The sequence below is a fragment of the Chrysemys picta genome, chromosome 16 (assembly GCF_011386835.1).
Source record: "Chrysemys picta bellii isolate R12L10 chromosome 16, ASM1138683v2, whole genome shotgun sequence".
Taxonomy (NCBI): Eukaryota; Metazoa; Chordata; order Testudines; family Emydidae; genus Chrysemys; species Chrysemys picta.
This window is the reverse complement of record NC_088806.1, coordinates 5,047,044-5,064,687: the sequence shown is the minus strand read 5'-3', so window position 1 is coordinate 5,064,687 and position 17,644 is coordinate 5,047,044. Positions and strand designations below refer to the sequence as shown.

At 50.1% G+C, this 17,644-nt stretch overlaps 1 protein-coding gene across 4 annotated transcripts; it reads right to left on the bottom strand.

Annotated features, from left to right (window-relative positions):
- Positions 1-1,489: 1,489 nt before the first annotated feature.
- Positions 1,490-14,817, bottom strand: LOC101935061 (zinc finger protein 436-like). 4 transcript variants are annotated; one of them, XM_065569894.1, is made up of 6 exons: positions 14,528-14,817; positions 11,315-11,560; positions 10,208-10,296; positions 9,421-9,547; positions 3,130-3,246; positions 1,490-2,776 (listed from the first exon to the last, which is right to left on the bottom strand). In XM_065569894.1, the coding sequence occupies exons 1-6, from the start codon at positions 14,724-14,726 to the stop codon at positions 1,980-1,982; spliced, it is 1,575 nt and encodes a 524-aa protein (XP_065425966.1). In that variant the 5' UTR covers positions 14,727-14,817; the 3' UTR covers positions 1,490-1,979. The 4 variants fall into 4 exon arrangements, with proteins under 4 accessions (XP_065425966.1, XP_065425967.1, XP_065425968.1 ...); XM_065569895.1 differs by having other exon boundaries at positions 1,490-2,773; XM_065569896.1 differs by lacking the exon at positions 11,315-11,560.
- Between the last annotated feature and the right edge of the window lie 2,827 nt (positions 14,818-17,644).

The following is a 17,644-nucleotide window of genomic DNA, read 5'->3' as shown; positions in this document are numbered from 1 at the left end:
ACTTGTCTTACCACCTCTGAGAGGCCAATTAATTAAGAGAAAAAAAACTTTTGAAGTGATAATCAAGCTAGCCGAGTACAGACAGACAGTTAGATAACAAGTGTGAGAATACTCACCTTGTAAGTATTCTCACACTTGTTATCTAACTGTCTGTCTGTACTCGGCTAGCTTGATTATCACTTCAAAAGTTTTTTTTCTCTTAATTAATTGGCCTCTCAGAGGTGGTAAGACAAGTCCCACCTGTTTATGCTCTCTGTATGTGTGTATATATATCTCTTCAATATATGTTCCATTCTATATGCATCCGAAGAAGTGGGCTGTAGTCCACGAAAGCTTATGCTCTAATAAATTTGTTAGTCTCTAAGGTGCCACAAGTCCTCCTGTTCTTCCTGGTTATAACAAAGTCCATAATTGCTTTATGTGGCCTTTGTGGGTGTCCAGAATTAAGTGTCAAGTATTAATATTCATGATTTGCATCACTTATTTCTTAATAACTCCTATTGATCAACGCGGTCTAACTGCTTAGCTGCTGCATAGCAACTGAGTTGCTAATGCCCCCTCCCCTCTTGCAGAATCCTGTGGGGTGCTATCCCTAGTTGCAATCACTCGTTTGCTTCCAAATATGAGCGTTCAAAATATCTGACCTGGGATTATCTCCTTCGGCCTACCCTATTTTGCTAAATCCCAACCTTTAGCATAACTACTCCCACAAAACCTTAAACTAATAGAATAGGCCCTTAACTGTAGCAAGCTTAATAACCCATTCACTTATGTTCACCTATTTGCCCTCCCCACCCCACAAGTGCCAAGCTAATGAGCGATGCACGCCTACCAATCTTACACTCCCATAATGTCATTTTACCCCTAGCAAGCATAAAATCACCCAAGAGACACAAAGCAGGTCATAGGTCATAAAATCAGGCCAGGGGTCCTGCCAGCAAGAATAGTTGTGTTTTTTATGTCACAATAGTTAACTCCAGCTAGCTAATTCCAAGGAAAATTCTAGGGCAGAGGTACTCAAACTGTAGTCCGTGAGCTCCATTCAGGTGGTCCATGGATAATTCCCTCTCAGGTGCGCGCCTGAGCGGCCACACACAAAAGAATGAAGGGCCACCCACCTAATTAGTGGACAGGCGTGGCTCCACGAATTAGGTGCCTGGACCCTGGAGAAGACGCACATGTAAGAAGAGGTGGTGGCCTTGGGGAGAATAGGGGGGAGGTGGGAGGGGGGAAGTGCAGTGAGAAGAGGGGATGGGGGGAATTTGGGAGTGAAGGGCTGTGGCAGCAAGAGAAAGGCGACTTTCCCCAGCTCCAGGGCTGCGGCTGCTGGGGAGAGACAGCCCTCCTTCCCAGCTCCAGCTCGGGGGCTGCTGTGGCGGGGGAGAGAGGGAGAGACTCCCCTCCCTCCCAGCTCCACTCGGGGACTGCCGCAGCGGGGGAGAAAGGGCACATCCATCGCATTAGAAAGATAAGACTACTGATACTAAAATATGAATTGTGTGCTTTTATTTGTAGAACAAAAAAACGTTAATTATTATTGTTTTTTTTATGTAGCACTTTTATCCAAAGCGCTTTCCAATAGTTAGCCAACGGTAAAAACATTTGGAAAGATCATTAAGTGGTCTGTTGAGCAATTTTCAAGTGGTCCGTGAAAAAAAAAGTTTGAGAACCACTGGCCTAGGGGACATGAGGCCCAGGTAGATTTAGCTAGTTGAGGTCACCCCTCTCTCTCCCACTGGGGGCTGATGGACACCTCTGGCAGATGGAACATACACACACTTCCAAGATTCAAAGGACAATGGAATTGATAGACAGGACCACAGGATTCACCCAGAAAAGGGCAAACTGCAAAAGCAGGCAACTTGCCTAGGGGAGCTGAGAGAACACGGTGAAGCAAAGGGGCCAAATAGCTTAAAGGTCAATATGTGGGAATTAACAAAAGTCTTAGAGGACAAAGGAAAAAAACGCTTTTGCCAGCCCTAGACAGGGTTTTCACAATGTTTATCTCCTTTGCAGATTCTCTGATGATAAACAAGGGCCGAGCTCTGATGGAACGTTTTCCCACACTCGGCGCATATATAGGGACCCTCGCCTGTATAGATCCTCTGATGTCTAATCAGGTTCGACCGCCGAGCGAAGGTTTTCCCGCACTGATAGCATTCGTAGGGTCTCTCTCCCGTATGGATTCGCTGGTGCATAATAAGGTTGGAGCTCCGAGTGAAGTTTTTCCCGCACTCCTGGCACTCGTAGGGCGTCTCTCCTGTGTGGGTTCTTCGATGCGTAACAAGGGCTGAGCTGTCGCTGAAGCTTTTCCTGCACTCGTAGCATTCGTAGGGTCGCTCCCCGGTGTGGATTCTCTGATGCGTAACAAGGTGTGAGTTCCGAACAAAGGTTTTCCCACACTCACCGCATTCGTAGGGTCTCTCCCCTGTGTGAATTCTCTGATGCTTAATAAGGCCAGAGCGGCAACTGAAGTTTTTCCCACACTCAGTGCATGTGTTGTTTCTCTCGCTTGTGGGGAGTCTCTGCTGGGCTATGGTTTCCTTGAGGTCGTTGTGAATTCCCTGACAATTAATGGATTTATTCACATTTTCCTCTGGCTGGTTTCCCTCCAGCCTCTCTGGCCTGCGCTGACTCTCACTGGCTTTTCCCTGCTCATGGCTTCTGAACGGGTTCCCTCTGGGTCTTTGCAATAATGCCACATGTGCTTCCACTTGCTCAGCATCTTCCTGCTGAGGATTCTGCTCCTTGTTCTCACTCACCATCCCAGCACCTGCTGGGATAGAGGGAGAAGCCTCAGAAACAGGGCTGGAAAAAGGGCGAGCAAACCAAAATAAATACCAGAAAGACGGGGAAAATAAATCAGGGACTGAATTCCCCCATAGGGGAGAGTAGAGGGGGATCAATTCTCCCTTCACATCCCATCCAAACATTTGGGGGAAGGGAGATCAGGGACGGATCTATTGCCAGGTGTCAGTCAGGGTGGGCAGGAAGCCATGAGCGATAGCTGTCCTGAAGATATGACACCTGCTGAGGACAATTCTGAACCCAGAGAATGCACAACGTCTGTGTAGGGAATCCCAGCTGTTTCCTTCAGGCACTGACTGTGTTGGTTTAATGATTCCTCACCTGCGCAGGCACCTCTCGGGATCTCTCTTTCCTCTAAACCCTGGAGATGCAGGACCCATGGCTCCTCCCCTCGTTCCAGCTGGGAGATCAGGTCCGGTTTGGAAACTGAAAACCCTGCTGAGGGGAAAGAAAACAAGGCAGACCAGGTGAATTCATAGGCCATTTGTTATAAAAAACATTCTATTACTTTAACCCCAGCCCATTTTAAAGCAGTACAATCCCACAGCCAGCTCCCTAGGTACTCAAAAGTGCAGGACAATCTGCATATGAGGCATTTAACGATCCCCATCTCTGCTGGGAACACATACAGCCAGACACTCCTCAGCAAAGGGGCTCCTAAAACACAGAGACAGAAACTCCATGTCCCAGAAAGTAAAGACTCCAGCCAGAGGGGAAGTGACCGTGGGCCTGCTTCTAATGACAGAGAGAAACAAAGATAATGAGAGTGATAGGGAAGCAGGAGTGACGGAAGGTCCCTAAAAGTGAGGTGGCCACGGACGCTTGAACCGTGGCACCACCCCTTCTCCCCGAGGCCCCGCCCTCGCGCCATCCCTTCTCCCTGCCCGCCGCCCTGCCTCTTCCCCGAGGCCCTGTCGCTGCGCCGCGTCTTCCCCCAAGGCCCCGCCCTTGCACCGCCTCTTCCCCCCAAAACCCCACTCCCTCCTCTCCGCCCTCTCCCTTCCCCCACTTTGTGGCTAGTACAAAGTTTGTTAAAGTGATGGTGCCACGGCCTCTCCCTGTTCCATTTGAGGAATTAAGGAATATAGCAAGTCAGGTGTAACAGGAGAGGATATGAAAATCCCCCAGGGTGTGGAGACAGCTGGGGAATTAGATGCTCTATTCCAGGAGTAACAGACTACATTTCTCTAGAAAAGGAGAACATGAAAAAATCAGGATCAGGCCACGTGAGTTCAGCAGGGATGGACGGACTCCAAGACCCGAGAAGCCAGCGTGGAAGTGAGACTGTGGCTGCTTCAGGCAGGGGAGAGGGAAGTGAGGCCCTCCAAGCCCCCAGAAGTTTCACTGCCAACTGATCTGATGACATCATCAAGAAAGCTCCCATCTGTGGCAGGGAAGGGGTCACACTGTGGCTGGGAGGAATATATGGATTCAGGGGGAGTGGCTGGGGTCCCAGCGGGGAGGGAAGAGATGGGGAGGGGCACGGTTAGGCACTATGCAATGGAGAAGAGAGGAGGGGTCTAAATTAGCTGTTACCACTGAAGAAAGAGATTTGGAGTCATTGTGGATAGTTCTGTGAAAACATCCACTCAATGTGTAGTGGCATCAAAAAAGCGAACAGAATGTTTGGCATCATTAAGAAAGGGATAGATAAGACAGAAAATATCATATTGCCTCTGTATAAATCCATGGTACTCCCACATCTTGAATACTGTGTGACGGTGTGGTCGCCCCATCTCAAAAAAGATATATTGGAATTGGAAAAGGTACAGAAAAGGGCAATAAAAATGATGAGGGATATGGAATGGCTTCGATATAAGGAAAGATTAATGACACTGTTACTTTTTCAGCTTGGAAAAGAGTTGACTAAGGGGAGATATGCTAGAGGTCTATAAAATCATGACTGGTATAGAGAAAGTAGATAAGGAAGTGTTATTTACTACTCATAACACAAGACCTAGGGGTCACCAAATGAAATTAATAGGCAGCAGGTTTAAAACAAACAAAAGGACGTATTTCTTCACACAACACACAGTCAACCTGTGGAACTCTTTGCCAGAGGATGTTGTGAAGGCCACGACTATAACAGGGTTCAAAAAAGAACTAAATAAGTTAATGGAGGCTAGCCATTGTTGGGCAGGGACGGTGTCCTTAGCCTCTGTTTGCCAGAGGCTGGGAGTGGGCAGCAGGGGATGGATCACTTGGTGATTGCCTGTTCTGTTCATTCCCTCTGAGGCACCTGGCATTGGCCACTGTGGAAGACAGGATACCGGGCTAGGTGGACCTTTGGGCTGACCCAGTATAGCCGTTCTTATAAGTGAAAATAATATTTGTAAAAAGTACATAAAATAAAGGGAAACTGGACTAGAAACAGGAAGGCTAGGAGAACGGTTGAAGACGAGCCACTCCTTGGTAAACACAACACTCAAACTATTTGCTTTGAATATTCTCCCTCCTTGTTCCAACCAATTTACAGAACTGGGTAAGATGAGCAGGACCTGGGACCCAAAAGATCAAAGGTCTGGAACAGTTTAAAAAGGGACCCCCTCACAACAGAGGGATGGCTAATCTGGTAATCATGTGGGGCAGTGGCTTTCAACCTTTCCAGTCGACTGTCCCCCTTTCAGGAGTCTGATTTGTCTTGCGTAGCCCCACTTAAAAACCACTTGCTTACACAATCAGACATAAAAATACAAACGTGTCATAGCCACTAGTACTAAAAAATGGCTGGCTTTCTCATTTTACCGTACAATTATAAAACAAATCCATTGGAATACAAATCTTGTACTTGCATTACACTGTATAGTCTATAGAGCAGTATAAACAAGTCATTATCTATATGCAATTTAAGTTTGCACTGACTTCACTAGTGCTTTGTATGTAGCCTGTTGTAAAACTAGGCAAATCTCTAGGTGAGTTGATGGACCCCCTGGCAGAGCTCGGCGTACTCCCAGGGGTACATGTGTCCCCAGTTGAGAACCACTGAGCTAGTCTAGTTCCCTGCGGCAGGGGAAGGGTGTTGCGTGGAGGAGAGCCTGGACATGAGTTTTAGCAGTGTGGATGGGCAGAAAAGACGCTAGCTCAGGCCATATCTTGGGGACGTTACACAGAACGAAAATGCAAGAGTTCGCCCTGTAGCCTGGGTGCGAGGCCCTAGCGGGAGGTCCGTGTCGGAGATGTGTGACAGGCGGGGGGGGGGGGGGGGCTGTCCGCAATGAGAGAAAAGAGGCGGGGGGTGGCTTGGGGGACACATTGAGAGCTCTGCGTTTACCATTTCAGCTGTTGCGCTTGAGCTAGTGACTCGCCATTCAGCAGGAGATGAGGTTTTAGTTGGGACAGAAGGAGGCGGGTCTGGAGCAGCACAGAGAAGGTGGCTGAATACGGTGTGTGCGGATGAGATTACCCAGATGTAAGGTGCAGAGGAAGAAGAAACGGGGGAACAAGGACACAGCCCTGTGGAACCCCCATGGAGAGTTGGGATGGGTGTGAGGAGGATCCTCCGGAGGACACGCTGAAGGAGTGATTACAGACGTAGGAAGGGAGCCAGGAAGAGGACAAGGAAAGACAAGGTATCAAGAAGGAGAGCAGGGTCAGCGGTGGCAAAGGCAGCTGACCAGGTCAAGGAGGATGAGGACGGAGTTAGGGGTGTAAACGTTTAACCGGTTAACCAAGAAGCTTGATGCTTATCAGTTCCAGTTAACAATTAAACTCCGCTCCCCCCCACACACACACATGCCTGGGTCCCGGCTGCTCCCCCTGTGCGCCCGGGGTCCTGGCTGCTCTCCCCGCATGCCCGGGGTCCCAGCTGTCGGCCCCGCGCATGGGGCTCTGCTGCCACCCCCAGATGCCGGCAGCAGCAGAGCCCCAGGTGCGGAGTTAGGGGGCAGCCAGGACCCTGAGTGCGTGGGGCGGAGGGGGTCCCCATGTAAAGCATGGGGGGGCTGCAGCGTCCCCGCACCTCTAATTCCCCTTTAACCGATTGAATTACAATAGGTTAAACGGTTACTTTTTTTACACACTGTTTAGATCCCTAGGTGGAGTAGTGTTGATGAGCTTTGCCTAGGGAGAGGGCATCAGAGACCGTGGCACTCCACTGAGACTGTTTTTGCCCCAAATCTCTGCCTCTCTGAAACCTTCCCTTCCCCCTCCCTCTAGACCCACCCCGCTTCTTAGAGTAACCCCTTTCCTCCCCCTCCCACTATTCCCAGTGTTCCCCACTCCCATGTTACCTAAATCTCCCACCCAATCCTTCCCCACCACAGCACCCCCTTTTCCCCCAGCCCACCCCAATATGCTACCACTTCTCAGAAGCTCCTGTCCCTGACCTCCTCTCTCGCACCTTTCCCTTCCATTGTATCCAGCCCTCTCTGATTCCCTCTAATCCTTCACAGACCTCTTCACTCGTCTCAGCCCCCCTTGCTTTGTGGCACCCCACAATCACCAGCTCATCTGCTCTCCTCCCACTGCTCCCCGCTCTCCCTTCTCCCAAGGACTTATGAATAGGAGGAACTTCAAACTGTCTTCTGTCAACACATGGACATATCTGACTTTCACACCCTCCAGGCCTTTGGGAAGTTATTCTATAGTAGAACACCAGCTCTGGTATAGTTAAGGTCTGGCATTACTTTCTCTTTAAAGATTGACTATTGTAACTGCTCTAAAATCCACAGGTTTACTCAAATTGTATTGTAATTTTCTGTTCTTTATGGGGGTGCTGGGTAGGATCAGAGGTCCAAATTTGGGGTGATTTGGTCACGAGGTTCATGACATACAGACCTGCCCCCCTAAAAAGCAGCTTTATACAAAAAACAGCTTTATACAAGAATCTCCTTGGGCTCAAACTATGGTTTTAATTGTTCCCTGACTGATCTCAGTCACTTGTCATTTCTCAGCTACAAGACACTTTGTGGAAGCAATACTGAAAAAAAGTTAATAACTGTAGAGTCTGGAATTCCAGTTCAGCACAAGCCGAACAGACGAATCAAAGACATCAAAATGCACATGTGCCGCAAAACCGAGACCCTGTTAAGAGCCACTAGATTTCTAGGACTCAGCTGTCACGGCACCTAACCCGGCACCTGACCCGGCACCACTAGGCAGTTCATAGCCCCAGCACCTCTTTCATAACAAATTAAGCACTGGTTGGCTCCAGAGGACGTGCTGTGGTCACTGAACCTGAACTACACCTGTGCTTTTGAGTTTGAACCCTACCACGGGTAGTTTTCAACCAACACATGTTGTATATTTCTCCTGCTTTCTGCAGGAGTTTCATTGAGCAATTTTGCCCCGATACCAAAATTTCTGGGTTAAGAGCAACATTTTAAAGTGCTCTCAAGTCCAAAGGCAGACTCTGGTTTAGTATCTGCTTAAAAGATTTGCCAACATATATATGTCCGGTTAGGGGTGTAAAAATCACATCCCAAACTGACATAGCTATGCCAGCCAAATCTGTAGGGTAGATACAGTTCTAATGACAAAAAACCCATAAAAAAAGGAAAATAAATGCCCATAAACTACCTTAATTCAGAATTAAGGTTGCTCAGTGTTCCAACGTCCCTTCACAAAATATGAACTTAAACCTCTGAAAACTAGGAAATGAAAAGTTAAAATATACGTCACCCCTGAAATGTCACCTTAACTCTGCCCTCCACCCCTTAACCCTGGACCTGGCACTAGCCACTGGGAGTGGTGCAAATGTTAACAAACTAACAAGGGACCTGGAGGTTTCTCCATCTCAGGAAGTCTTTAAGTCAAGACTTTCAGGAAGATGATTTAGTGAAACACAAGCTCTTCAGCTCAGTTCAGCAGTAACTGGAAGAAATTTCTATGCCCTGTGCTATACAGGAGGACAGACTAGATGACCTAGTAGTCCTTTATGGCCATACAATCTATGAATCTATAACAGATACGAGGAAGGACTACGAGAACATGCCATTATTTGTGTTATGTTCTACAAACTGGAATGCCAGCATTTATCTGCATGCCCTCCAGCTGTGTGCACTCTATCAGGTGTAGCTGTAACGGAAAGGTGGAGGGATTAGTTGGAGCAGCTTTGGAGAGCTGTGACTGTGGTATGAAGAGAGGTACATGTGAAAGTTGAGGGGCCTAGTCTGCCCCATTTCAGTGCTGAGTATTGTAGTTTTTGTCAATATAGGTGCACAAAGGTGTGTTCTTGCCACCGGGGTTGTCAGCAGTCCAGTGGGATACATGCTAGTAATCTCCAGGGCTTAGTGAGAGCTAAGTAAAGGCAATGACTCAGAAGGAATCCTCGAGGTGAGGGTAAGGGAGTGGTATCATTTTGCTAGTCTGAGCTGGTGTGTGTGGTGTAGGCTCAGTGTTTGAGTGCCAGCCAGGGGTTGGAAGCTTCTGTTTGTTATGCTGGACCTAACCCCAAGTTTTGCCTTAGCAAAGAGAAGTTGTTATACTTTGTGGTAAACTGCACCTGTGCCCTGTTCCCAAAGTGTTCTGTAGCAGGGGAGGGTCTCTGGTAGTGTGTGGGTCACTGGCATGTTGGGGTGATGCTGAAAAAGAGAGGAGGGTGCTTTGTGGGGGTGATGTGAACCTTAACTCTGCATTTCCCCTTCTAACAACCAAGGGGACGGGAATCCTTACCCAGCGAGGTCACATTCTCATAGTTCTCCTGCATGACGTCTCTGTAGAGAGCTCTCTGAGTGGGGTCCAGCAGAGCCCACTCTTCCCTGGTGAAATACACAGCCACCTCCTCGAAGGTCACCAGCCCCTGAAAGCGCAAGAGTCCAACACTCAGTGCCTGCTGCCCCACTCACAGCACCACTATTCATGGGGGAAAGGAGCCAATCAAATGGGAGCTCTGGGAGGATCACAATCAACAGAGTCCTACCCGCACACCACTCAGAGCATCCAGGAAACACCAGGGTGGGGGGAGAAAGAGAGAGCCCCTTGTCTCTCCCAGCAGATCCATCACACTCCTACTAGCCAGAGACTGATACAGAAGATGAAGCCCCTAGGAGGGTCCAGGGTCAGCTGCCTGGTAGGAAGCCCAACACCCTCCTCATTGTGAGGAGCTGGATATGAGCGGAGGGACAGCTCCCTTAAACCTGACTGGTGGGTGCCTCCTTCATATCTCACAGCAGCCGCTGGCTCATAGCGCTCAGGCTCCAGCATTTGGAGTCTGGGAAGTTTTCCCAGCCCAATCCAGGGGGGCTCTTTCCTTTTCCATTTTGTTCCTAGAATCCAGGCCCCAGGTTAAACAAGTCCCCGCAGGTTTTCCACATCCTATCTCCCTCCCTTTCTCCACCCTGTATATTTCCTGCTCCCTTCCCTCTCCAGACCACCCACCCCCAAAGTTCCCACCTCCTCAGTATTTACTGCCCCTCTTCTTCCAGCAGGAACCCACCAGCAACTCCTCGATAGTCCCTACCTGAACTGGCTCTAATGCAGCCATTTCTCCTCCCTGTCCCATGGGAGGATGGGATGAGCTGGAGTGAAACATGGACGTCATTCTGCAGCCTGCGAGGAAAAGAAAGGCAATCGAGGCCCAGTTTTTCAGAACAGGATTTAGAAATTTCACATTACAATTTCTCCCAGGCTCTTTCGCTGCAGGTGGACATTCCAGATGCTACCACGCAAACAACAGAAAGAGCCAAAACACGAGTAATAATGGGCAGGGACGGATTAACTCTCCTGTGGGCCCGAGGCTATTAGATTTTGTGGGGCCCCTGTAGACAAGTCTTTTTCCTGGGAGGGTGTTTGGGTGCAGGAGGGGGCAGGGGGTTGGGGTGCAGGGCCTGGGAGGGTGTTTGGGTGCAGGAGGGGGCAGGGGATTGGGGTGCAGGGCCTGGGAGGGTGTTTGGGTGCAGGAGAGGGCAGGGGGTTGGGGTGCAGGGCCTGGGAGGGAGTTTGGGTGCAGGAGGGGGCAGGGGATTGGGGTGCAGGGCCTGTGAGGGAGTTTGGGTGCAGGAGGGGGCAGGGGATTGGGGTGCAGGGCCTGTGAGGGAGTTTGGGTGCAGGAGGGGGCAGGGGATTGGGGTGCAGGGCCTGGGAGGGTGTTTGGGTGCAGGAGGGGGCAGGGGATTGGGGTGCAGGGCCTGGGAGGGAGTTTGGGTGCAGGAGGGGGCAGAGGGTTGGGGGGCAGGGCCTGGGAGGGAGTTTGGGTGCAGGAGGGGGCAGGGGGTTGGGGTGCAGGGCCTGGGAGGGTGTTTGGGTGCCGGAGGGGGCAGGGGGTTGGGGTGCAGGGCCTGGGAGGGAGTTTGGGTGCAGGAGGGGGCAGGGGGTTGGGGTGCAGGGCCTGGGAGGGAGTTTGGGTGCAGGAGGGGGCAGGGGGTTGGGGGGCAGGGCCTGGGAGGGTGTTTGGGTGCAGGAGGGGGCAGGGGGTTGGGGTGCAGGGCCTGGGAGGGAGTTTGGGTGCAGGAGGAGGCAGGGGGTTGGGGGGCAGGGCCTGGGAGGGTGTTTGGGTGCAGGAGGGGGTTCTGACATGGGGCAGGGGGTTGGGGGTGTGAGGTGCAGGCTCTGGCCAGGAGGCGCTTACTACAGGTGGCTCCCGGCCGGCGGCGCAGCAGGCTCAGGCAGGCTGCCTGCATGCCGTGGCCCCATGCTGCTCCCGGAAGCAGCTGGCTGCTAGCCCATCCCTGTGGCTCCTGAGGGGGAGGGGGACAGTGTCTCCATGCGCTGCCCGCGCCCACAAGCGCCGCCCCTGGGGACAGGGGACTTTTAGTGGCCCAGTGTTGGAGATCGCTGCCTGTGCATAGGCGCCGACTCCATGGGTGCTCCAGGGCTGGGAAAAAATCCACGGGGAAAAATTAGTGGGTGCTCTGCACCAACCGGCAGCCAAGCACCCCACCCCACCTCACCTCACCTCCGCCTCCTTCCCTGAGCGCGCCATGTGCCCACTCCTCCGCCTACCTCCCAGCGCTTGCTGCCACAAACCAGCTGTTTCGCAGCATAACAAGCTCCGGGAGGGAGGGGGAGGAGTGGGAACACAGCACACTCAGGCGAAGAGGCGTGGCTGGGGCAGGGATTTGGGGAAGGAGTCAAATAGGGGCAGGGAGGGGGCGGAGTTGGGGCAGGGACTTTGGGGAAGGGGCTGGAATGGGGGCAGGGCTGGGGGCAAAGGTGGGGTCAAGCACCCACCAGCACCAGCAGAAGTCGGCACCTATGTGCCTGTGATTTATTTTTGCAGGGCCCCGGGCTGCAGCCCCTAAAGCCCCTGCCTTAATCCAGCTTTGATAAGGGAGCAGAGTTGAACTGCCCAGACATCTGTTGGAAAAGTAATACGGCCAAACACAAAACATCCAGCAAATTCCTGGAGTCTTTTGGGGACAGCGTTTTGTTTCAGAAGATGGCAGAAGTAAAGAGGGGGGCAACTGTTTTAGAATTGATTCTGACTACGAGGGATCTGACCGTGGAAGGCAGGTTGCATAAATGTCACCAATATATGATAGATTTCACAATGTGAGGAAAGGAAGGAATGTGAGCAGCAGAATAAAGATGGTGGTGGACATTAAAAAAAAAAAAGCAGATTTTAAGAAAGTCAGAGAACTGGTAGGGAAGAAAATTAAATTAAAGGGAAAAAATTGCTTAGGACAGCCAGCAGTTTCTCAGAGTTAGTATTAAAGAGGTAACAGCAAACTTTCCTGATGTGAAGGAAAGAGAGGAAAAATAGAGGCTAATCTGGCTCCATTAGGAGCTCTTTAATGACCTGAAAATAAAAAGGAATCCTACAAACAGTGGAAACAAATTGCTAAGCAGGAGTGTAAAAGTGTAGCACAAGCATGTAGGGAGAAAATCAGAAAGATTAAAGCACAAAAGCAAGGCACATAAAAGGCCAAAAGATAAGGGTCGTATAAATACGTTCAGAGCAAGAGAAAGGTGAAGGAAAACATAGGTCCACCAGTGAACAGAGAAGGAGAGCTAATGACAGATGACAACAAGACTGAACTGTTTAATGCCTTTCACCTTCAGTCTGCACTAAAAAGCTTAATTGTGACCAGACACTTGACACAATTATTACTAACAATGTGAGGGAAAGAACAGAAACCACAATCACATAAAAAAAAAGGCAAAACATGACAGCTGATAGCAGTGTTCAGAAATTAAAGGGAAATCTGAGGAATGTTGGATCAGTTTTAACAATTAGAGAGGAAAGTGGAAAAATGTGAGGGATTTTATATCAATACTCAGTTATAGGCAAAGAGGCAAAATTTGAGTGAATTTCAAAAAGAGAGAGAGAGAAGGGGCAACCTTTGCCAGGGTTTGCTATCAATCTTCAAGAATTTGAGACAAGGGCAGATCTGAGGAGATATTATTTTATAATTAGAGACTCAGGGAAGAATCTCAGGGCATATTAAATTAGGCTATGTCTACCCCAGTGGGTCTCAACCAGGAGTACACTTACTCCTGGGGGTACACAGGGGTCTTCCGGGGGGTCCACCAACTCATCTAGATATTTGCCTAGTTTTACTACAGGCTACATAAAAAGCACTATTAAAGTCAGTGCAAACTAAAATTTCATACAATGACTTGTTTATACGGCTCTATAGACTGAAATGTAAGTACAATATTTATATTCCAATTGATTTATTTTATACTTATATGGGAAAAATTAGAAAACAAGCAATCTTTCCAGTAACAGTGTGCTATGACACATTTGTATTTTTATATGTGATTTTGGAAGCAAGCTGTTTTCAAGAGAGGTGTAACGTGGAGGTATGCACAACAAGTCAGCCTCCTGAAAGGGGTACAGTAGTGTGGAAAGGTTGAGAGCCACTTGTCTACACTAGTAACCTTACAGCACCACAGCTCTCCTGCGGGCATAATTAAACCACCCCTAATGAGCAGCGGTAGCTATGTGGGCAGGAAAGTGTCTCCCACTGACATAGTGCTGTGCACCCCTGTGCTTCTGTGGGTGTAATTTATGTCAGTCAAGGGATATGTGTTTTTTTTCACACCCAAGCAACAAAAGTTTTACTGACAAAAGACAGTCTTGGTAACAGATAACTAGAGAGAAAGTGGGACAAAATTTTAGGATATTCAATGTCAATCTTTGAAAAATTGGGGAGAAAATGGAAATATTTGATACTAGGAGAGAAAACTGCCAAAATCTGAAGGGATTTTATGTTTATATTAAGTGGGAAAAGTTTGAAAGGATGGTATGTTCAGCATACAGCAATCGAGAAGCAGGCAGCCTTTTGGGAAGCGGCTTTCAGATGGCCAAATGGGTGGGGAACCCCCCACTCCCCGCCAATCTGAGGCCATTTTAAACTGACATAGGAGAAGGAGAGAGAAAAATGGAGACAAAATCTGAGCCTAGATAAAGAGTGGATAATCTGAGAGAAAAGCGGGTGGGGGGGGGGATCGACTTAGATTTTATATCCCTATGTGACAATTGGGGAGAGAATTTTGTCAAGAGTTGAGAGAAGTGGCAAAATCAGAGAAGATGTCCTTAAACACCCCCCTCCCCAGATCAGCTGCTTTCCTTCCCCTTCAATCTCCTGCCTGCACAGAGTTCACAGTCTGTCTTTCCCCTCCCTGCAACTCTGGCTTATTTTTCATCCCTTTCCCTTCCTGATCCGCCCCCCCACACACACACACACACACCCCAGGGACAGCTCCTGGGATAGCTCCTGACCGGAGCTGGAGACAGAGGGAGGACAGAGGCTTCATTGTCTAGGGTTGCAACATCTGAGGATCCCCCACTTTCCTGCCCGTCCCCAGCACTTTCCCCTGGGTCTCTCCTAGTCACCTGGAGTCTCCGGCTCAGGAGTTGATGCTGGTGGAGCCCAGGGCTGCCTTAAGGGGCTAAATCCAGCTGGAGAAAGTGCCCCCCACTTGGCTGGGTACAGGAGGAGCATGAAGGAAGGGCTCTCCTCAGCACACACCCCGCTGGGGAAGCAGCAGCTGCTCAGCTCCCAGGTCACGATGGAGGAGGCAGCGTTTTGCATTTTGCAGTGAGTGACCGGTATTATCTGTGTACTTTGTTTTCTTCCTGCCTCCTGATCGCTCCTGTTCCAGCCCCTTCCTGTGTCCCTCAATAGCAACCCGGGCTGCAGCGCTCACTGGGACAGGGGTTTCCTCTGCTCCGCACGCCCCAGAGCTGATGCCTGGTTGACACACACACACTGCAAGGTTAAGCTGCTGCCCCCAATCAGAATTTGCTCAACTTTGAAAGGGATGGAGCTCGGCTGTTCTCAGTGGTGGCAGATGACAAAACAAGGAGCAATGGTCTCAAGTTGCAGTGGGGGAGGCCTAGGTTTGATATTCAGAAACACTATTGTGCAGCACTGGAATGGGTTCCCTAGGGAGGTGGTGGAATCTCCATCCTTAGAGGTTTTTAAGGCCCGGCTTGACAGAGCCCTGGCTGGGATGATTTAGTTGGGGTTGGTCCTGCTTTGAGCAGGGGGTTGGACTAGATACCTCCTGAGGTCTTTTCCAATCTTCTATGATTCTATGATAAAGATGTTTAGCATTAGCAACATCTGCTGAAGTCACTGGCCTGACCCTGCCTTTCCTTGGGGTTACCATCTGCTTCTGGCTGTTCCCCGGACAGCACTGCCAACCCCAAGTGGCCAAAAATCACAAGATTGGTTTTGAAATCATGAGAGCAGGGCTTAAATTCAACTGGAGCCATGTGGAGTGTCGCTCCTGTAAATATTTTCAAACCTACAGGAGCCCCGTGCAGGCCCAGCCAGGATCTGGGACCTAGACCCTGCTGCGCGGGCCTTGCCGCATAGGCCCAGGCAGGAGCCAGGACTCAGACACGGACCCCACCACGTGGGCTGGGCAGGAGCTGGGACCCAAACCTGGACTCCACCAGATGGGTTCAGGCAGGAGCCAGGACCAGGACCAGGACCTGGACCTCGACCCCAGCCAGGAGCGGAGTGCCCAAGAGAGAAGCTCCACCTAAAACCTGGGGCAAACCACTAGTTCCCAGAGCCCCCCCTCCAACCTACCCACAGACCCACTCACCAGGCCCCTGCTGGCAGGAATGCTGGTGCAGACTGCAAGATGCTGTCTCCCCCTCAGCCAGTTCCACCCCCTGCCAGACCAGAGCGGCAATTTTTGAATTATTTTTAGCACACAGCTGGGCCGCAGCTGTGTGCTAATTGGGCCACATGCAGGCCGCCGGTTGAGAACCGCTGATCTAGGTACTCCCTTGTAAAACAGATTGCTTCTCCCCCCACCCCACAAATGGAAGGGTTCTCTTGTGGATGATCTCCATACATTCAGACCTATTGGGGCCTCTCCCATCACCATTTGCTACCATGATGACGTCTCTATTTTAAATCTGGACACAAATAAAGAGAGGCATTTTTCTAATTTGGGCAATTGCACCATTGTGACAAGGAATAAGAACAAAAATAGCTGGTGGAACTCTTTGCCAGAGGATAACTTTTGTTCTTGTGTGATGAACAACCAGGTTCACTTTACTCATCTGCTCAAAGATATGGTGTGTGTTTTTGACATGGTTTTGTGTTTCTTCCCATCCTGCTATCCTTGTTTTTCTTTCCATAGCTGACAAGGTTGCAGTAGAGGGAACATAGAACATAAGAACGGCCACACTCAGGACTGGCTCCAGGGTTTTTGCCGCCCCAAGCGGCGGAAAAAAAAAAAAAGCCGCGATTGCAATTGTGATCGGCGGCACTCCGGTGGCAGCTCCACCGCGCCACTTTCTTCTTCGGCGGGAATTCGGCTGCAGGTGCTTCCCTCCGAGAGGGATCCGCCGCCAAGTTGCCGCCAAACAGCCCGACATGCTGCCCCTTCCCCTTGGCCACCCAAGCACCTGCTTGCTGGGCTGGTGCCTGGAGCCGGCCCTGGCCACACTGGGTCAGACCAAAGGTCCATCTGGGTATCCTGTCTTCCGACAGTGGCCAATGCCAGGTGCCACAGAGGGATTGAACAGAACAGGTCATCATCAAGTGATCCAACCCCTGTCACCCATTCCCAGCTTCTGGCAAACAGGCTAGGAACTCCATCCCTGCCCGTCCTGGCTAACAGCCACTGATGGACCTGTCCTCCATGAACTTCTCTAGTTCTTTTTTGAACCCTGTTATAATTATGACCTTCACAACATCCTCTGGCAAAGAGGTCCACAGGTTGACTGTGTGTTGTTGTATGAAGAAATACTTGCATTTGTTTGTTTTAAACCTGCTGCCTATTAATTGTATTGGCTGACTCCTAGTTCTTGTGTTATGAGAAGGAGTAAATACCCCCCTTAGGCCTTGGCTACACTCGCGGATTCACAACGCTGCCGCGGCAGTGGTGCCGCGGCACTGCTGTGAAGCGCGAGTGTAGTCGCAGCGCTGCAAGTACTCCACCTCTCCGAGGGGAATAGCTTGCAGTGCTGCGGGCGCTGATTACACTGGCGCTTTACAGCGCTGCATTCGCTGCGCTCGGGGGGGGGGGGGGGCGGTTCACACCCCTGAGTGCAGCAAGTGCAGCGCTGTGAATTGCCAGTGTAGCCAAGGCCTAAGTCATCTGGTTTCCAAGCTGAAAAGTCCCAGTCTTATTAATCTCTTCTCATACGGAAGTTGTTTTCCATATTCTCCACAAAAATCAATGTTTAAGGCAAAGTCGGCTTGCTTGATGACCAAAATTATAAACAGAAATCTTGACTCATTCATGAATGCAGTTTAGTTCGGGCATTTAATGAATGATTTGCAAATATTTTTTCTCTTGGGGCAGGGCTCATATTTTAGATGATATGTGGTACCCTCTCATGGATTTCTCTCAAAGGAGGAGTTTAATGCTAGTAGGTTTAACCATGTCCCACTAGCTTTCACTGCTCTTTCAATGTCAACAATGTTTTTCCTCCTCCCATGGGTACACGTCCCCCCCACCGCTGCCCAGGTTTGGGATCTGC